Here is a 22335-nt window from a genome sequence, read left to right as displayed (position 1 = left end):
GTCACTCAGAATTGTACGGTACATGGCCCCATCCATTCTCCCATTGATGCGGTGAAGTAGTCCTGTGCCCTTAGCAGAGAAACACCCCCAAAACATAACATTTCCACCTCCATGCTTGACAGTGGGGACGGTGTTCTTTGGGTCATAGGCAGCATTTCTCTTCCTCCAAACACGGCGAGTTGAGTTCATGCCAAAGAGCTCAATTTTTGTCTCATCTGACCACAGCACCTTCTCCCAATCACTCTCGGCATCATCCAGGTGTTCACTGGCAAACTTCAGACGGGCCGTCACATGTGCCTTCCGGAGCAGGGGGACCTTGCGGGCACTGCAGGATTGCAATCCGTTATGTCGTAATGTGTTACCAATGGTTTTCGTGGTGACAGTGGTCCCAGCTGCCTTGAGATCATTGACAAGTTCCCCCCTTGTAGTTGTAGGCTGATTTCTAACCTTCCTCATGATCAAGGATACCCCACGAGGTGAGATTTTGCGTGGAGCCCCAGATCTTTGTCGATTGACAGTCATTTTGTACTTCTTCCATTTTCTTACTATGGCACCAACAGTTGTCTCCTTCTCGCCCAGCGTCTTACTGATGGTTTGTAGCCCATTCCAGCCTTGTGCAGGTGTATGATCTTGTCCCTGACATCCTTAGACAGCTCCTTGCTCTTGGCCATTTTGTAGAGGTTAGAGTCTGACTGATTCACTGAGTCTGTGGACAGGTGTCTTTCATACAGGTGACCATTGCCGACAGCTGTCTGTCATGCAGGTAACGAGTTGATTTGGAGCATCTACCTGGTCTGTAGGGGCCAGATCTCTTACTGGTTGGTGGGGGATCAAATACTTATTTCCCTCTGCAGAATGCAAATAAATTCATATACTTTCCACAATGTGATTTTCCGGATTTAATTTGTGATGTGCTATCTCTCACTGTTACCAATAACCTACCCTTCAATTATGGGCTGCTCATGTCTTTGTCAGTGGGCAAACTTACAAAATCAGCAAGGGATCAAATACTTATTTCCACCACTGTATATGTGGATCACTAATGTTACAATCATCAATAGACAAATATCAAGCACAATTACTGGATTTAATGTTACATCAAGCCCTTAGAACACTTTTCTTTTGTTGGAAAGATCTTGACAAAGTAACTTATTTATCATGGTGGAATTCTGTGTGTATTTTAGCTAAATATGAATGTGTTGCGGATGAAAAACATAACTCACTTGTTAAGTACAACAAAATATGGTCTCCTTTACTAAACCCACTACATAATAACCTTTGTCAGAATTGAAATTATGTATTACTCCTGTGACTTATGATTATGATCTGTTATCGAAATAATCCCGGACTTGCCCTAACTTGAACATGTATGCTGATGCTTGTTACTATTAACTTGTTAAGCTGGCTAATTGCTTTATTTTAGCCATTTGTTATCATTTATAAAACACAATAAAAATATTGGAACTAAAAAAAAAAAAAAAAAAATCGAAGGTTATTTCTCCTCAGTTGGTTTTCCATATAGTCAATCCTCTTTTTTTGAATAGTGTTATCTTTAGTAACTGCTAATAATAAAGTTTTATTAGAGTTTACCTCAGCTTCAAGGGAGTCCGTCTTGGATGTCTGCTGAGAAACCTTACCCGAAAGTTCAGTGTAATCTTGAGTTAATTTCCCCACTTCTTTTGGGAATGATTCTGCTACTTTTAGTAATGTGGTGTTCAGGCCTTGAATCGCCTCCCAAATGGAGTCCATAGTGACAACCGCCGATTTCGATATCTCCCGAACATAAACGGAGGGCTCGTCCTGGCGTCGCTCAGATAGAGAGGCGCACAGCATCAAACTCGCTTGCGATGATACCTCAAGCAGGGAAGAGGTAGCTAAAGGGTCTCCACCACAAACTGCAGGGGCTACACTTCCGGAGGCCCTCGCCAGTTGACTCTCAATAGCCAGCAATTCCCCTCCGGGTCGCGGGAGTGTTGTCATCGGAGGGGGACTGAGAGTCACTCCCTCTACGCTGGGGTCCGAGATCTTCGTCGGACCCCTCGAAGCTCCGACCTGGGTCCTCCACGACAGCAGTCCTGACTCCTCCAGCATCGTCTGTCGGGTGGAAGAGGAATTCACCCGACCTGTGGAGCAAGGTACACTAGGTTTGCCCTTTCTCTTCCCCATAACTAGATGGGGAAGATTCCCACTCGCGACTTTGCAATAGAGGGTCAGGAGCTGCGGTTCAAACATCCCTACCAGCGGCCATCTTGGATCATTGGATTTAACTCTAAAAACTCACTTTTTTCAAAGAGCTTTTAGTGATTTCGAAGCGCTGTGACAGGGGCAGTGGTGACATGTCACCTTGTTTGTTGTGAATAGACTGGTTTCATTTTTCTTGGTGTGATTGTGTCGTATTGGTATTCTTATTCTGACTTTTAATTTTAACTTTGTACATCGCCCCGATACGGTCTGGGCCAACAGTAGCAATCTCTTAAGTTTTAAATAACCAAACATGTGTGGGGATTCAGGACACGTAGCAAATGTTGAATTTGATTCTGCAGCTTAGTTAAGCCTCTGGTCCGGCAAGAATACCCTGCCCTGCGCCGTGTTGAAACGAACCCCCAGACACGCCAACATCTGGGTCACATCTTGATGAGTCTTAGGAAAATTGATCACCCAACTGAGGGATAGCAAATACACAATCACTCTGGCGGTGGTGCGACAACTCTCCTGCTCCGACACAGCTCTGAACAACCAGTCATCGAGATAAGGATGAATCATTATCCCTTCTTTTCTCAGAAACGCTGTCATCACCACCATAACCTTGGAAAATGTATTTACTTACAAAACTTATACCACACCTAAAATAAAGCAGCTTACAAAAAAAATATTCTGACAGCAGTAGCCAGGTCAAAAGGTGGAGACTGACACTGAAAGTGGCATCTCGGAACCACTATGTGAAGAAAGCACCAATGTGTGGCCAGACAAGAATATGTAAATACATCTCTATGAGGTCTAGAGCCGTTAGATAGCCCCTCCAGTTGGACTGCCTCCAGGAGGCAGCGTCTTCATGCACAAATGTTGGACTCTAACAAAGTAATTTACTTTCTTGAGATCCAACACTGGACGATGGGACCTGCTTTTCTTTGGTATTACGAAAAAGAGTAGTGTCCTTGACAGAGCTCATGGCTTGGCACCGGAACTACAGCCCCAAGGGTCTATCAATGACTCAAAGCTCCCTTGTTGGTTCAAAAGGGTCGCCACTGTCAATACCTAGGCCTCTGAAATGAAGAACATCCCAGACGATACCTTCTGGCATTTTTCAACCGCGACAGAGCCAACCCCGACCAAAAGGAAGGTTTCTGCTTATCCTCGGGTAAGTGTTGCATTTTAGAGTCTCCAAAATCATTAACCAACTTTTCAAGATCCTCACCAAACAGTAGCTTGCCCCAAAAGAGAAGTTTAGTGAGACACTTTTTGAAAGCTGCATCTGCCACCCAGTAGGGAAGCCATAATAAGCAATGGGCTATGACCATCTGTTTTGTAGAAACCCATATCAATCCATTTAGTGAATCTTCCAAATAAGCTAGCTCGGACTCTATATTCGAGAAAACAGCGAACTGCTGGAACAGATTATGCCACTTGCTGGTCCCAGCTAAGATAGCATAAGAACTACAAATGGCAGCTTGGAGGGAAAGGGCTGAAACCTCAAATGACAGCTTCAAGGAAGATACTAACTTCCAACCCTGCACATCTTTTAAAACAATACCACCCTCCACTGGCAGCATAATCTTGGTGACTGCTACCACCAATGCAATTTAAACCTCTTAAGGTAATCAGAAGTAACTGGATAAAGACGCAACATACCCTTGGCCACCCTGAGGTCCATATTTCGGGTGGTCCACTGTGCCAAACTGAGCTCCTGGATACCATCATTTACTGGAAAAGCCTTGGAGGGTTTCCTAGTGCTAGCCAATTTATGGATTAGAAGCAGCTGGTGCCTGAGACTCAGGATGGGAAATATTGAGAACCTCCAGTGTCTTGAGACAATCAAAGACAATTCTTCCATATGAAAAATTCTAACTGCTGTAGGATCATCTGCCTCATCAGGAAAAAAAATCTCGCCCTCCTCCGTCCTCAGGAGGATGACGATTGCTAGGAGACTGCTCACATGGCAGCCTCAGAAAGAAAAGGAAATTTTGTTTTATATATTTTTTTTTTTTTTGGGGGGGGGGGGGGGGGGGGGGGGGGGGGGGCTAACAACCCCACCTCAGACAAGTTCCCAAAAATGCCTCCGTTTGCCTGCAGGATCCAAGTTCAGAGGTTGGGAAGCTTGTACCAACTATGGCTGCTGAGACCCATGAATGGAGGGAGGGGGTCCTGTCTGTTGACGGGTGCTCTTTAAAAGATAGGCCTGGTGTAAAAGCAGGACAAATTCTGGAGAAAAGGGCTCCCTAACTCCAAAAGCCAAAGACATGATCCCTACTGCCCCAGCCGACGGCAAAGGGAAGGACCCTGAAAAAGAATGATGAGCAAAGGAGCCTGCCATGGGAGCCGCCAGGGATCAATTTAACATGGCCATGGGGGATTGGACAACAACCGAGTCAGTGGGAGACTGATGTGGACAGTGGGCCCCGTGAGTCACCAACACAGGAAAAAAAAAAATCAGCTCATTCTTTACAGAAGCATCCGCTGCCATTACAGCCTCCATGCACCCTGTCAGACAAAGACCTGATGCTGCTCTCCACTTTTGCTTTCCACAGCAGGAGCAGCATTTAACCATCTCTGCAGCCATCCATGGAACAGAATAAAACCAACCAAGATCCCCTGAAGGAAAACAGAAATTAAAGGAGCACACACTCCGATGCAGTCGGTACTTCTGACACAGTTTTCTGCACAATGTGCTGAGACACAGCCCTTAAGGCAACCCCTTCAAAGCCACTGCAGACTGAAACTGCTTTTTTTATTTAAACTCTGTGAGGAAGGAAAACAGAAGCAGGGGCTCAGGAGTAGTGGGGGGTGGGGGGAGAAAGAAGAAAAGGACAAGCTGCAACACCCCAAGCTCTATTGAGCTAGGAAACCTAGAATAGAGCCCCCATACAGAGGAAACCAGGAGCTCCTGGAGGTAGAAATACACCGACTATTTGAGGAGCTTAGTATCCTATAATACTGAGTTCAGTACTCTATTGGTAGATGGATGTAACCCATGGGTCTCTGGACTCATCTGCTGCAGATGTCAGAACTTATTCATTTAGTCTCCTAGATTAAAAAGAATTGTTTTATGGGAAAATTAGGTTCTTACCTTGGTAATTTTCTTTCCTTTAGTCATAGCAGATGAAGCCACTACGTATGGGTTGTGTCCATCAACCAGCAGGGGGAGATAGAGAGCACTCAACTTTTCACAGTGCTTCATGGCCAGCCAGCTCCACTGCCTCTTCAGTATTTGAAGCTTCCAAAGCAGTATGGCAATGGGAATAACACAAACTTTCCTCACAGCGAACGATGGCCCCTTAACAAGGGCATGAACTCAAAAGGAGGGAATGAACACATCCTCCTGGAGGGAACAAACTCATCCTCCAAAACAAACTGGAGGGAATGGACTCATCCTCCTATAAGTGAACATGAATCCTGAAGACTGTTTTCCAACTTTCTCCCAAGGAAGGAACTTCAGGAAACAAGAACAGAACCTGAAACAGATTCACAGCATACAGACAATCATACAGGGAGGGCTCATGGCTTCATCTGCTATGACTAAAGGAAAGAAAATTACCAAGGTAAGAACCTAATTTTCCCTTCCTTGTCATCAAGCAGATGAAGCCATTACGTATGGGATGTAACAAAGCAATCCCTAGATAGGGTGGGAAGAGGTTACACCATGCGCTAGCACTTGTGCTCCAAAACGCACATCCCTCCTAGCAGCCACATCCAGCCTGTAATGTCAGGCAAAAGAGAGCTCAGAAGCCCATGTTGCTGCACTGCATATCTCTTGATGAGAGAGTGCTCAAGTTTCAGTCCAAGAGGAAGAAATCGCTCTGGTAGAATGCGCCTTAAAGGCTACAGGCGGAGACCGGCCGGCAAGCAGATAAGCTGAAAAGATAGTTTCTTTGAGCCAGCAGGCAATAGTGGCTTTAGACGCTGGAGACCCTCTGCGAGGACCTGATAGCAAAACAAACAGATGATCATACATCCTGAAAGAGATAGTAACTCGCAGATACTGCAGCAGAGTCCTGCGCACATCCAACAGGTGCAATTGCCCAAAGGATTCTGGAAACACCTCCTTATCAAAGGAGGGCAAGAAAATAGGCTGGTTTAGGTGAAACGCTGAAACCACCTTAGGCATGAAGGAAGGCACGGTCCGAACCGTGACCCCGGACTCTGAGAATTGCAGAAATGTGTCTCTACAGAACAGCGCCTGGAGCTCTGACACCCGTCTCGCCGAAGTAATGGCCACAAGAAAAACGGCTTTTAGTGTCAAATCTTTCTCCGATGCTCGCCAAAGCGGCTCAAAAGGAGAAGCCTGCAGGGCCTTCAAAACTAGCCCCAGGTTCCAAGCTGGACAGGGTGCTCGCACAGAAGGCCGAAGCCGAAGCACCCCACTAAGAAACCGTGCCACATCTGGATGAGCAGCTAAAGACACGCCTTCAACGTTACCACGAAGGGAGGCCAACGCTGCCACTTGCACCCACAGGGAATTATAGGCCAAGCCTATTTGTACACCATCCTGCAAAAAGTCCAGAATCGGCGTGACAGGAGCCCACATGGGTGTGATCGCTTTTGAAGCACGCCAAGACTCAAACTGGCACCAAATCCTGGCATAAGCCACAGAGTGGAACGCTTGCGGGCCTGCAGGAGAGTGGAAATGACTGTGATTGAATAGCCTTTGTCCCTCAATTGCGCCCTCTCAATCGCCATGCCATAAGACCAAAGCGGCAGGCGTCCTCCATGGCTACCGGGCCCTGTGACAACAGGTTCGGTACCAGAGTTAAAGGAAGGGGAGCCTCCACTAGCATCTGTCGGAGGTCCGCATACCAAGGCCTCCTGGGCCAATCCGGGGCGATGAGGACCACTTCTCCTGGGTGCAGCCGAATCCGCAGGAGCACGCGCCCTATCAAGGGCCACGGAGGGAACACATATAGTAGGCCTGGAGGCCAGGGCTGAGTCAAGGCATCCAACCCTGCCAAGCGAGGATCTCTCCGTCTGCTGAAGAAGCACAGGACTTTGGCATTTGAACTTGTGGCCATAAGATCCATCACGGGCTTGCCCCATTTGGCACATATCTGCAGGAATACTTCGTCTGCTAGTTCCCATTCTGCTGGATCGATCTGATGCCTGCTTAGATAATCGGCTTGCACGTTGCTCTGACCTGCAATGTGAGCTGCCGACAGAAACTGAAGATGCAGCTCGGCCCAGTGGCAAATCTGTTCGGCCTGCACGGCCAGTGCTCTGCACTGAGTGCCGCCTTGTCAATTTATGTAGGCCACTGCTGTCGTGTTGTCCGACATCACTCTGACAGCCAATCCTTCCAGGGTCACTTGAAAGGCCAGAAGCGCCTGAAACACCGCTTTCAACTCCAGGCGGTTGATGGACCACTCCGACTCCTCGGGTGTCCATAGACCCTGGGCATGCTTTCCCTTGCAATGTGCGCCCCAGCCCTTCAGGCTGGCATCTGTCACTACTAGACACCAATCGGGGAGCGCCAGCAGCATTCCTCGCCGCAGCATGCTGTCTGAGAGCCACCACTCCATGCTGAGTCGGGCCACAGGGAGCCAAGAAAGTCTGCATTGATAATCCTGAGAAACTGGAGACCATCTTTGAAGTAGGGAATACTGTAGAGCTCTCAGGTGCGCTCTCGCCCAGGGCACCACTTCCAATGTGGCTATCATCGATCCCAGCAGCTGGACAATGTCCCAAGCTCGCGGGCGGGGCATCCTCAGGAGCAGACAGACCTGATTCTGAAGCTTGCACCGCCTTAGCTCGGGTAGGTATACATAGCCCGAGTCTGTGTCGAACCTGGTCCCCAAATATTCTAGAGATTGCGAGGGGATCAGGTGACTTTTGGCCATATTGACGACCCAGCCTAGAGATTGAAGTACTGAGACCACTCTGGCTGTGTAGCTTGATAGCTCTCTGTTACAGAGTCTGCTCTGATGAGCCAGTCGTCTAGGTACGGGTGAACATTGATACCTTCTCGCCTGAGCAAAGCAGCTACTACCACCATTACCTTCGAAAAGGTTCGGGGAGCTGTGGCGAGGCCAAAAGGCTAGGCCCGGAACTGGAAATGTTTTCCCAACACCGCAAACCTCAGAAACTTCTGGTGCGGGGGCCAAATTGGTATGTGCAAGTAAGCTTCTTTCAGGTCTAGAGACGTGAGAAACTCTCCTGGCTGTACCGCAGCAATGACGGAGCGCAGGGTTTCCATGTGGAAATGCCGCACTCTCAGGGACTTAATTCTTTTAAGTCCAGAATAGGGCGAAAAGACCCACCTTTTCGCGGCACCACAAAGTAGATGGAGTATCGGCTGTAGCCGTGTTCGGTGGGAGGTACCGGGGACACGGCCCCTAACTGAATCAGACCTTGCAAAGTCTCCTCTACCGCCGCCCGTTTGGCAGCAGAACCGCATCGGGACTCCACAAACACGTCTCTTACTGGGGCGTTGAATTCTATTCTGTAGCCATCTCTGATCAGGTCCAGAACCCACTGATCTGAGGAAATATTGGCCCACTCCTCAGCAAAGACGTCCTCCAATGACAGGAAGTGAGGAGGGGGCCGGCGCACCATCATTGAGAGGGTCGCCCCTGAACTCCAGTCCTAGAACCGGTGGCTGCGGAACGCTTGTCCGAGCGAAAGGAGCTCCTCTGCTGAAAAACGGGCATGAGAAGTGAACCCAGCAGAATGTCCAGGGCGGTACCTTCTAGCTTCAAGGAAGCGAGGTCTATAAGAGGAGTGGACCGCCTGGCCCTTGGAGGAAGGCCTCGGCCTATCTTCGGCCTGGGGTTTAGAATCTCCCAGGCCTTTAACAATTTTTTTTTCCAACTCCTCACCAAATAGGAGAAGGCCTTAAAAGGGCAACTTCACCAACCTTTGCTTAGAGGCCATGTCCGCTGCCCAATGTCGTAGCCAAATAAGACGGCGAGCTGCCACTGCTACTGCCATTTGTTTAGCCGAAGCTCTGACAATATCATAAAGGGCATCAGCCAAAAAGGCCGAGGCCGACTCCAGCCGCGGAGCCACATCCGAGAAGGGCTCCGCTCCATCTCCGGGCTGTTCCACTGCCTGTTGCAACCACGCCAGGCAGGCTCTAGCAGCATAACAACTGCATGCAGACGCCCGAACAGTAAGACTTGCAATTTCAAAGGACCGTTTAAGTGCTGCTTCCAGCCTATGGTCTTGTATATCCTTCAGGGCAACTCCTCCTTCAACAGGGAGGGTAGTTCTCTTTGTCACCGCAGTGACTAGGGCATCTACTTTAGGCATTGCAAATCGAGCCAAATGCTCCTCATGCAGAGGGTATAATTGCCCCATAGCCCTGGAAACTTTCAAAGGTCTCTCGGGGTCAGCCTACTGAGCGGAAAATAAGCTCTTGGATGGAGTCATGCAAAGGAAAGGCTCGAGCAGGCTTTTTGGTACTAGCCATCCTAGGATTCACAGAGGAGGCCTTGCCACTGTCAGGCTCTTCAATAGAAAGGACCTGTAGGGCATCTGAAGTAAGCTCTGGCAGCTCATCACGGTGGAAAATCCTCACCGCGGAGGGATCATCCAGATCCTGTGGTAATTCTGCACCTGACTCTGGCTCCTCAGACCACGAAGGCCTGCCAGAACTCTCCGAATCCTCACAGCTCGACCACGGGGGGGGGGGGGGAAAGGAGGTGCACCACAATCTGAAGGGGAATTAGCCCGTCTATGCTTTTCTTTATGCCAATTATCAGGAAAAATAGCCTCAGCGGGCAGTCCCAGGCCAGAATCCACTGGGGGGGGGGGGGGGGGGGACAATAGAAGGGGCCTCAGACGACCCTTGAGGGAGAGCTGTTTTCAGCATGTATGCTTTATGCAATAATAACACAGGTGCCCTGGGCACCCAGATCCCGTCCGGGGCTAGCCGCTCCCTGAATAGCCTCAATTCGAGCCCCCCCCCCCCCCCCCGGGCTCAGGGCTCTCCGTCTCTACGGAGGCCGCGCCATGCGAAGAATTCAAAATGGTGTCCGCTGCCAGCTCTGAGTGGGAAAAATCATCACTCGCCATGCTCGGGCCAGCTCTTACACCTGTACAGCATGATTTACAGAGCCCTGCTGCTGATTTGCGCTTGCCACACCGGAAACAGCGCTTTACATTCTCTGCAGCCATCGCTGAAAACGGCGGGAGAATTCAAAATGGCGGTTTCGCGCCAAAAACGCCCCGATCGCGGGCCCACCCCAGAGGAGTTAGAAAACACTCTTACCTCACAGCTTCGGTCCCATAGAAGAATCAAAGGAAAACCTGTTCCATTTTTTTTTTTTTTTTTAACGCTGTGTGGAAAGCAGAGGTAATAAGAACTCTGGAGGCTCAAATGAGTGGGAAAGGCAGGGAAAGGCGAACCAATGTGCCTGCATCCACTGAGTGGGAAAGGACAGGGAAAAGCAAGCTAATATGTCCACATCCACGGGGGCATGGGTAAGGCAGGGAAAGGGCTAACCTATGTACTTTCAAAGTGAAGCTGCTATAGCCTCTAACACCCCGGCTAACAACTGGCAAGCCAGGAGCCACCCCCAGGCAGATTTTTGATGGAGCTCGAAGAAGCTGCAGCCACCCTGCTTGGGGAGATAGAGAATACTGAAGAGGCAGTGGAGCTGGCTGGCCATGAGGCACTGTAAAAAGTTGAGTGCTCTCTATCTCCCCCTGCTGGTTGATGGACACAACCCATACGTAATGGCTTCATCTGCTTGATGACAAGGAATAGTATACTTTGTGCTATAATTGTGAGACTACTTAGCAGTTGATTGCATAGGCTATATGTGAAATCAACAGAGTGGCTAGCAGTATCTATATAATACTGGGTAGCTAAGAGGTTCTGATCTCAAAATCCTACAGATTTCTGCTTGTTTTGTTTGCACTACGGCAAATTAGCGCAGTCTGGAGTTATCTTCAAACAACATCTCAGCTCACATTGTTACACACATTAGTTGTGTCTTGATTTGATTACTTCATTGTTTATGCAGGTGTCACATAAGCACAACTCAAGAAACTAAGCCCAAAAAACTGCCATCAGGATATTATGTCATAGGTTTAATCATGTCCCCTCATTGCTCTATTAACATAACTGTTCCCTTCCACATGCAGTTCAAGGTCTTATTTGTATCATTTTTATAGCACTGTGTACATCTAGTAGCGCTATAGAAATGATAAGCAGAAGTAGTAGTAGTATTTGTGATCTACAAAGCTCTTATCACAGGTACTCCACAATAGTTATCATGTGTTTTCATACCATATAGGCACACAACCACAGCAAAAGTGCCGATAAATGGACAGAAGACATTGTAAAGTCTATTTTCTTTAAGAGCAAGAGGTACTCACACTGATTTGACTGCGTGGCAGTCAAGGTCTTATATACGCTGCAGTAGCGGTTTCAAGTACCTGCTTCATATAGCTATTATTCACTAGAAATTTCTGACATTGTTGTCCAACACATCCAATAGAGACTCCTGAGGCAGGCCTTTGGCCAAAACACAGGCCTGTGTTGAGTCAGTGGATGCAATAAAGAACTGGACTTTACAGTGTTGTCTGTCCATTGATTTGCACCTTCGCTGTGGTTGTGCGCCTGTGCTGTTTGGAAGGGTTGTTTCCTCTGTGTTCTTTGTCTGTTTCATACTATATAGGCCATCTTGCACGCTCCAATCTGGATCTGAGTTATGTTTATACGTTCCATCATTTTTTTGTGCAAGATTGGACTTTACTTGTGACCACACTTTTTTTGTTTTTTTAAATTTGCCTCCTTTTCTATGGAATTCCCTGCCTTTGTCAGTTAAAGCATTAATTCATTAGCTACATTTAGAAAGACCTTGAAGATGTACCTATTCAAAACAGCGTTTAAAGGGTAAGGAGGTGAGCATGGGGTGATGCAGATGGATTCACTGTGTAGGTTTAATATTTTTTCTGTTTTCTGTTTCTACTATTCTTTTTATTCTGGCATTCTTTTCAGGCTGACTTAGTATGTAAACTGTTTTACATACATAGTAACATACACAGTAGATGACAGCAGATAAAAACCTGAAACGTTCATCCAGTCTGCCCAGTCACACTCACCATTAATTTATAATTAAACCAACAATGAATGCGGTATAAATAATCAAGGTGATATAATAAATTGAAAATGAACACACACACACCACAGGGACCTTCAGTATGCAGCTCCTTAAGATCCTGGTGGAAGATCTGACTTCTGGAAGCCAATTTACCTGACTGAGGAGGGAACTGAGTTAAAGATGATGTTCTTTCACGTTTCATAGGAGGGCAGTAATTCCCATCTTCCTTGTCTGAATCTGCAGGAAAAACACAAGAAAAATAAAAATAAAAGAGCACACTAGCTGCATAGAAGAAAAGTGCACTTCCCAATTTTTTTTGTCACTACCACTCCAAGGTTTCTTTCCCCTATCTCCACACTGAACTCAGGTTGCTGGGATAATATTGGATATAAATGTCATAAATAAATAAATAGATCCTGTCCACCACCAATCACCCTAGCTCTCTTTTCTAGCTCACCCCCCCCCCCCCCCCCCAAAAAAAAAAAAAAAATGTATCGCCTTCCATTCCCATTCTCAAAGGCAGCAGGGTTAGTATATGGACTAACCAAGCACTCTTAGAGATACTGCAATGGCTCTGAAACATCTAGCCTTCCGGGCGCAAGGTGACATCTTTCAGCACCCTTGCTGAACATGATGACATTACAGACATGAACTGTGTTACACATAATAGATCAGAAATGGGGGAGGAGGAGGGATTCTAAGTTGCCACCAAGAGTCAGAGGTGCAATGAATGGGATCAGAGGTCCAGAAATGGAGCTGCAGGAAAAGGGATCAGAGATCCACAGTCCCTCCCCAGCACTCATGCTGCCTCCCCTACCTCATATCTGACTTGGCCCAGCTCTACTGAAATGAATATCAGGAGGCCATCTTCACTGACTTGGTTTAAAAGAAATTTGGTAGGACAGCTGCATTTAAATCCATTAATGAAGTGTGACTCCTATGGACAGGCACGATGAAAACAAATGCATTTTTCTAACAAAACATGCATTAAAAACAGCTTTCTACCACTTTTTCTTTATTAATAATACAATGGAGGCATTATCTGTTTATTGGGTTAACTTAATACATATTTGACTAGTTTTCCAGAGTTATCCATGCTTCTTCATCAGGTTATATTCAAGTGGACTAAATACGACAATCACAATTCTTTGTCTTCAAATACTGACAAAAAATAAAGACTCCTGTTTCTTTACCTTCTCCAGCTTCTGGGCTAGAACCATCTGCAGACCTCTGAAACAAGAAGAGAAAAAAAGCATTAAAAGAATGGAAGTTAGGTGGTAAGAAGTGTACCAGTGATGATTGTTCTCACAGCATAACAGTATCCAACAGAGTTTAAATTACAACTAAAAAACATTTGTATGTGGAAGTTTTGTGTATCTTCCTTACTGAATCATAGAAATTAAGCAGCTTATGCACTGCTGGGTAACATTTTGGGTCCTAGGTTCAATTCAGTCACTGTGTGACCTCAAGCAAATATCAATCAACTCTTACAGTATTCCCCCAAAGGGGTCCAATGCAGTTTACAATATATAATAGCTTACAATCACAAGTTAATACAACCAAAATTACAGTACATCATACAGCAAAACCCCTTAATATTAATTCCTATAAATAACATATCCTATATAATAATTCTCACCTCCAACAGGCACGCACTGACCTCAGTGACATCAGTGACAGACAATTTGGCAGAGCAAAACAATCTGAGTGCTGGCCATTAGGACACAGGGTTGATAGGAGAGTCTTAAAAGACTGAAGGAACCGAAAGTGTTAAATGGGGGCAGTGGGGGAGTTCTGAACGACATGAACATTTGGGAAAGGAAAACAATCTGAATGCTGGCCATTAGGACACAGGGTAGATAGGAGAGTTTTCAAAGACTGAAGGAAACGAAAGTAAGTGTTAAACTAGAGAAGGGGGGGGGGGGGGGGGGGGAGTTGTGAATGACTGAAAGACATGCAAATTTGGGACAGGAAAACAATCTCAATGCTGGCCATTAGCACACAGGGTACATAGGAGAGTTTTAAAAGACTGAAGGAACCAAAAGTGTTCAGGGGGGGGGGGAGGGGGGCAAGTTCTGAATGAGTGAATGAAATGACAATTTACGAGAGGAACACAATCTGAATGTCGGGCATTTGTACACAGGGTAGATAGGACACTTTAAAAAACAAATAAAGGACGTGAAAGTATTACATCTTGGGGGAGGGGTGAGGAGGAAAGCGGTGGGGTATCCGGATACTGGGCGTTAGGGCCACGGGGGTACATAGACTTTTGAAAGCCTTAAGGAACCCAAAGTGTGGGAAGAAGGAGAAGGAAAAGGAGGGGAGGGAACGGGGTGAGGGGCATTAGGAACAGGGGAGGGGGCCCTGTCACACACACTCATTCTCACACACACACTGTCACACAGACAGTCTCACTCTGTCACACACCCGCACATTCACTCTGGCTCTCTCTCTCAAACATACACACTCCCAGGAAAACCTTGCTAGCGCCCGTTTCATTCGTTCCAGAAATGGGCCTTTTTTACTAGTAAACAAATAAAAAGTGTTTTGTTTTTTTACTAAAGGCCATACAGTTAGATTCCATTATAACACCAGCAGAAAGAGTTCCAGTAAGAAATCAAGACCTACAGTGTGGGGCCTACAGAGGAATTACAACATATCTTCAGTTTAAATGCTGAAAATGTACAGTTATAGAAACTGAAATTATTTACACACTGCTCTTTTGATACCCTGTATTTATGTTTTCTAACTGAGAATTCCTAATCGGAGTTCATTTCATGACCTATTTGCAAACTTTCTAGGACCTAGCAATCAGAGCCATAAAATGAAACCACAGCAGTCATGCAATGCTTGTGCATACCTAAAAAAAACTACTGCAATTTTTGGCCTGCAACACTTCAAAACACCAACAACAGCCTGCATGAGACAGGGGGTTTCATCTTGCTGTCTGAATGTAGCACTTAGGTGCTATGACCGGCACAACCAGCAGGGTTTTACAAGGGAAAGAATTTCATTCTTAGCATACCCAATTCTGTATTTGTTCTTTGTAAGCAAAGAGCACTGAGACCTTGTTTATACACACGGGCAGAGAAATAAAACGTAATTACTATGAGCCTAAACTCTGTCCAAATAATAAAATGAAAGGTAAACACAGTTATGGTCACTCTAATTACAGTACCTGGCTCAAGTCTGCAGAACCCTCATGTGGTGAATGCATAGCCAATCAGACACATACACAGCATTCTCCTGTGAACGTATTACATACACTATAAAACAGAAGCTGGCTGGCTGGCTTCTAGCATCACTGATGAACATACAATGTTGGTATAACCTGTAGACACGGCTGACAATGGCAGGCAGATTTCCTAGATTCTCATACCACTGATGAAGTCATAATGCTGCCTAGTAATAATTTAAACACACCAATTGTTTATTTTTCTCTCTCTCTCAATGCAAATGCTTGTTACTTTGATGGATAGTAATCACAGCTGTGGCTGGAAGAATCTTGAAAAATATCACATGTCAACTTTCTGCTTCTGTTTGACACTTTCCTATGAGTGTGATGAGAAAACTGAAGGCTGATGATTACTGCTTCCACAGGGTTCTCACCTATCATTATCACCTGCCAGCTGAATTCCATGAATAGTCTTAGTTGCTAAAAACCAGACCCTGGTGTGGACATTTAAAAAAAATCTACTTCTTCAAAAGAAAACCAGACACTTCACACAAAGCATAAAGTAACCAAAACAAAGAGCAGGTGAAAGGACCACGGCCTGCATGTTTGTTCTGTGACACTGCTCAACAATAATAATAATTAGGGGTATTCTTGCATTGGAAATGAAAATTCAGTGCTGCTCACCAACAGATGTTTTCCATAGATAGCATGATCAATCAGGCACACAACTGGGCAACTCCCAAGAATAGGGCTCCTCAATTGTTTGTAGTTTTTGTAAAAGCAGCCCACACTAACTAATTGTGACAGTTGCTAGCTAGAAGCATCAAATCATTAACCAGAACAGCTACAATGGCTCTGATCCGATGAGACTTCACTCAGGAGCTGAGAAGAATATCCACTTCTTGATAACAGAACTGGATACAAGACGACAGTCAGTTTAATAAGAGTTTGTTTTGAGACTGCAGTACTGTTTCTGTTGGGATTAACGATTTCAAATTGGTACACCAGAGCATGTTTTACAATCCAAAACGTGAAAAAGTCTTCCTCACGTGTTTAGAGGGGGGGGGGGGGGGGGGGGGGTTGAGAACATTCTCCTCAATGTGGAAAGGCAACGTCCCCTTCTGCAAGAATTTAGTGGTTTCAGAGGAGAACAACCTTGTTATGATGATATTAAATGTAGGGTTCACAAGTCACCAATGACTGAAGCACACTCACCTTTCTCGCCAACACTACTGCCACATGGAAAAGGACCTTCCAAGTAATGAACTTCTTTAAAGAAGTTTCCAAAACAGTTCAAAAGCCGTTTTCATTATCGATGTTAGCACTAGATTATGGTCCCAAAGCACAGGGAGATTCTATAACAGAGGTTTGACATGGAGAAGCCCATTCATGAACCGTGGGATAATGGTACCATAGGAAACTGGAAAAATTATCCATTGAGGAACAGCAGGTTCAGAAAGCACTAAGATGTACCCTTAAGGACGAAATTTAAAGGCCTCCCCAATAAAGATGATACAAGTAGAGTAAGACTACTTGATAAACAAATTGTGGAATTGTGTCCATTAGCCAAGCACCAATTAGTTAACTGCTTCCATTTGAAAGAACACATATGTCTAGATGGTATTCTCCTGGAAATTAAAAGAATGTTAATATTATAATGCCTTTGTATCACTCCACGGTGCGTCCACACCTTGAGTATTGCTTCAGTTCTGGTCGCCGTATCTCAAAAAAGATATAGCGGAATTAGAAAAGGTCCAACGGTTTTGGTATATTAAAAGCAGGAAGCCGGCAAAAGAATCGGTTGGGCCGCTGGATGACCGAGGGGTAAAAGGGGCGATCAAGGAAGACAAAGACGTAGCAGAGAGACTGAATGAATTCTTTGCTTTGGTCTTCACCGAGGAAGATTTGGGTGGGATACCGGTGTCGGAAATGGTATTTCAAGCGGACGAGTCGGAGAAACTTACTGACTTCACGGTAAACCTGGAGGACGTAATGGGGAAGTTCAGCAAACTGAAGAGTAGCAAATCTCCTGGACCGGATGGTATTCATCCTAGAGTACTGATAGAACTGAAAAATGAGCTTGGGGAGCTACTGCTAGTGATATGCAACTTATCCTTAAAATCGAGGGTGGTACCAGAAGATTGGAGGGTGGCCAATGTAACGCCGATTTTTAAAAAAGGCTCCAGGGGAGATCCAGGAAATTATAGACCAGTGAGTCTGACGTCAGTGCCGGGGAAAATGGTAGAGGCTATTATTAAAAACAAAATTACAGAGCACATCCGAGGACATGGATTACTGAGACCAAGTCAGCACGGCTTTTGTGTGGGGAAATCTTGCCTGACCAATTTACTTCAATTCTTTGAAGGAGTAAACAAACATGTGGACAAAGGGGAACCGGTTGATATTGTGTATCTGGATTTTCAAAAGGCGTTTGCCAAGGTACCTCATGAAAGGCTTCAGAGGAAATTGGAGGGTCATGGGATAGGAGGAAATGTCCTGTTGTGGATTAAAAACTGGTTGAAGGATAGGAAACAGAAAGTGGGGTTAAATGGTCAGTATTCACAATGGAGAAGGGTAGTTAGTGGGGTTCCTCAGGGGTCTGTGCTAGGACCGCTGCTTTTTAATATATTTATAAATGATTTACAGATGGGAGTAACTAGCGATGTAATTAAATTTGCTGATGACACAAAGTTATTCAAAGTTGTTAAATCGCGACAGGATTGTGAAAAATTACAAGAGGACCTTAAGAGACTGGGCAGCTAAATGGCAGATGACGTTTAATGTGAGCAAGTGCAAGTGCAAGGTGGGAAAAAAGAACCCGAATTATAGCTACGTCATGCAAGGTTCCACGTTAGGAGTTACGGACCAAGAAAGGGATCTGGGTGTCGTCGTCGATAATACGCTGAAACCTTCTGCTCAGTGTGCTGCTGCGACTAGGAAAGCGAATAGAATGTTGGGTATTATTAGGAAAGGTATGGAAAACAGGTGTGAGGATGTTATAATGCCATTGTATCGCTCCATGGTGCGACTGCACCTTGAGTATTGTGTTCAATTCTGGTCGCCACATCTCAAGAAAGATATAGTAGAATTGGAAAAGGTGCAGCGAAGGGCGACTAAAATGATAGCGGGGATGGGACGACTTCCCTATGAAGAAAGATTAAGGAGGCTAGGGCTATTCAGCTTGGAGAAGAGACAGCTGAGGGGAGATATGATAGAGGTACAGTGGTGGAAATAAGTATTTGATCCCTTGCTGATTTTGTAAGTTTGCCCACTGACAAAGACATGAGCAGCCCATAATTGAAGGGTAGGTTATTGGTAACAGTGAGAGATAGCACATCACAAATTAAATCCGGAAAATCACATTGTGGAAAGTATATGAATTTATTTGCATTCTGCAGAGGGAAATAAGTATTTGATCCCCCACCAACCAGTAAGAGATCTGGCCCCTACAGACCAGGTAGATGCTCCAAATCAACTCGTTACCTGCATGACAGACAGCTGTCGGCAATGGTCACCTGTATGAAAGACACCTGTCCACAGACTCAGTGAATCAGTCAGACTCTAACCTCTACAAAATGGCCAAGAGCAAGGAGCTGTCTAAGGATGTCAGGGACAAGATCATACACCTGCACAAGGCTGGAATGGGCTACAAAACCATCAGTAAGACGCTGGGCGAGAAGGAGACAACTGTTGGTGCCATAGTAAGAAAATGGAAGAAGTACAAAATGACTGTCAATCGACAAAGATCTGGGGCTCCACGCAAAATCTCACCTCGTGGGGTATCCTTGATCATGAGGAAGGTTAGAAATCAGCCTACAACTACAAGGGGGGAACTTGTCAATGATCTCAAGGCAGCTGGGACCACTGTCACCACGAAAACCATTGGTAACACATTACGACATAACGGATTGCAATCCTGCAGTGCCCGCAAGGTCCCCCTGCTCCGGAAGGCACATGTGACGGCCCGTCTGAAGTTTGCCAGTGAACACCTGGATGATGCCGAGAGTGATTGGGAGAAGGTGCTGTGGTCAGATGAGACAAAAATTGAGCTCTTTGGCATGAACTCAACTCGCCGTGTTTGGAGGAAGAGAAATGCTGCCTATGACCCAAAGAACACCGTCCCCACTGTCAAGCATGGAGGTGGAAATGTTATGTTTTGGGGGTGTTTCTCTGCTAAGGGCACAGGACTACTTCACCGCATCAATGGGAGAATGGATGGGGCCATGTACCGTACAATTCTGAGTGACAACCTCCTTCCCTCCGCCAGGGCCTTAAAAATGGGTCGTGGCTGGGTCTTCCAGCACGACAATGACCCAAAACATACAGCCAAGGCAACAAAGGAGTGGCTCAGGAAGAAGCACATTAGGGTCATGGAGTGGCCTAGCCAGTCACCAGACCTTAATCCCATTGAAAACTTATGGAGGGAGCTGAAGCTGCGAGTTGCCAAGCGACAGCCCAGAACTCTTAATGATTTAGAGATGATCTGCAAAGAGGAGTGGACCAAAATTCCTCCTGACATGTGTGCAAACCTCATCATCAACTACAGAAGACGTCTGACCGCTGTGCTTGCCAACAAGGGTTTTGCCACCAAGTATTAGGTCTTGTTTGCCAGAGGGATTAAATACTTATTTCCCTCTGCAGAATGCAAATAAATTCATATACTTTCCACAATGTGATTTTCCGGATTTAATTTGTGATGTGCTATCTCTCACTGTTACCAATAACCTACCCTTCAATTATGGGCTGCTCATGTCTTTGTCAGTGGGCAAACTTACAAAATCAGCAAGGGATCAAATACTTATTTCCACCACTGTATATAAAATAATGAGTGGAGTGGAACAGGTGGATGTGAAGCGTCTTTTCACGCTTTCCAAAAATACTAGGACTAGGGGGCATGCGATGAAACTACAGTGTAGTAAATTTAAAACAAATCGGAGAAAATCTTTCTTCACCCAACGTATAATTAAACTCTGGAATTCGTTGCCGGAGAAAGTAGTGAAGGCGGTTAGCTTAGCAGAGTTTAAAAAGGGGTTGAACGGTTTCCTAAAGGACAAGTCCATAAACCGCTACTAAATGGACTTGGGAAACATCTACAATTCCAGGAATAACATGTATAGAATGTTTGTACGTTTGGGAAGCTTGCCAGGTGCCCTTGGCCTGGATTGGCCGCTGTCGTGGACAGGATGCTGGGCTCGATGGACCCTTGGTCTTTTCCCAGTATGGCATTACTTATGTACTTATGTAAAGAAGAGCAACCAAAATGATAAAGGGGATGCAACTCCTCTCGTATGAGGAGGACAGGGCTCTTCAGCTTGGAAAAAAGACAGAGGAGGAGAGATATGATTGAGGTCTACAAAATCCTGAGTGGTGTAGAACAAGAAGAAGTAAATCAATTTTTTACTCCTTCCAAAAGTACAAAGACTAGGGGACACTCGAGGAAGTTACATGGAAATACTTTGAAAACAAATAGGAGGAAATATTTTTTTCACTCAACGAATAGTTAAGATCTGGAACTCTTTGACAGAGGATGTGGTAACAATGGTTAGCGTATCTGGGTTTAAAAAAAAAGGTTTTGACAAATTCCTGGAGGAAAAGTCCATAGTCTGCTATTGAGACAGACATGGGAAGCAACTGCTTGCCCTGGGATTTACAGCATGGAGTGTTACCACGATTTGGGTTTCTGCCAGGTACTTGTGACCTTGCTTGGCCACTGTTTGGAAAACAGGATACTGGGCTAGATGGACCACTGGTCTAACCCAGTATGGGTACTCTTATGTAAAGCAGTCCCAGGTGAGAGACTAGTCAAATGCTTATTTTCCAGACCATGTGGGCCTCTGAGACATCAAGTCCAAATGAAGAAGGCACCCCCTTGCTGAGATATCGGTGTTGAGAACTCATGGAGCTTTCAAGGAGGTAGAACAGTCAGGTGCTTGAGAAGTGAAAACTAAGTTCTGCTAACTAACTAGATTAAGAGTGGGTGCTGTGTTAATCTAGGAGACGAATCTGAGACCAAATTTTATAGGCATAGAAAATATTCAAAAATATTTTATGCATCTAATACCCTCCAGATCAAGACTAAGGGAGTGTTGACAGCACTTGGAGAGACTAAAACATGGCAAATTCATAAAATAATTAGGGATCCAGGATAGCAATATTTGTTATTAGTGTTGCTCATAGATAATGCTGTACATACAACAGTGAATGTCTACGCACCACAAGTAGACTACAAAGCCTATTTAGACAGGTTAGATCAGGTACACTTAAAGCATGCAGAGGGTACATTGCTACTGGGGGGGGCCTTTAATCTTACCCTGAGCGCAGCATTGGACAATTCGACTAGAGATGTTACCTATGCCCAACAAGAGAGGGATATTTGGCACACTTCATGGTCAGATGGAATTTAAGACCTTTGGAGATCAGAGACTATACTTACTACTTGCAAACACATGACAGCTATTCACGTATCGACTATTGGTTGGGGTCACCTATGATATAGCAAGGCAAGTGTACTCTCACTATATAGCTATACGTACCTGGTCAGATCATTCACCAGTAATTTTATGCCTAGGATCTACTTCTGTTCCACAGAGCACTTGATACTGGAGGCTCCATGATGCTCTATTATCTCCTCAGGAATATATGGCACAGATAGAATGTGCTATAAGGGATTATATACAGTTCAATAATACTGGAGAGGTTTCTCCATCAATTCTGTGGGAGGGCCTCAAAGTAGTGATCAGGGGACAACTGATAACACTGAATGTCTATGTTTCTAAATTTCAAAAGCAACAGGAATGCCTTCTGCAGTCCCAACTAGCCCTCTAGAGTATCATTCTAAAAAGGGGAGGGAGGCGGGGGCCTCTCTAGGGCAACAAATGCACCAAATTCGTATGCAGCTCCAAG

At 45.5% G+C, this 22335-nt stretch overlaps 1 protein-coding gene across 1 annotated transcript in view; it reads right to left on the bottom strand.

The window, feature by feature from the left end:
- The window catches only part of RANBP3 (RAN binding protein 3), a 316713-nt gene that overhangs the window by 246771 nt on the left and 47607 nt on the right, over positions 1 to 22335 (bottom strand). The window contains exons 3-4 of the mRNA XM_030219670.1: positions 13451 to 13487; positions 12411 to 12494 (exon numbers count right to left, since the gene is read on the bottom strand). Of these exons, the coding sequence (XP_030075530.1) occupies positions 12411 to 12494; positions 13451 to 13487 (121 nt within the window). The remainder of the gene's footprint in view (positions 1 to 12410; positions 12495 to 13450; positions 13488 to 22335) is intronic.

This window comes from Microcaecilia unicolor, chromosome 11 (genome assembly GCF_901765095.1).
Source record: "Microcaecilia unicolor chromosome 11, aMicUni1.1, whole genome shotgun sequence".
Taxonomy (NCBI): domain Eukaryota; kingdom Metazoa; phylum Chordata; class Amphibia; order Gymnophiona; family Siphonopidae; genus Microcaecilia; species Microcaecilia unicolor.
The sequence above is the reverse complement of the archived record's forward strand: the minus strand, read 5'-3'. Positions and strand labels throughout refer to the sequence as shown.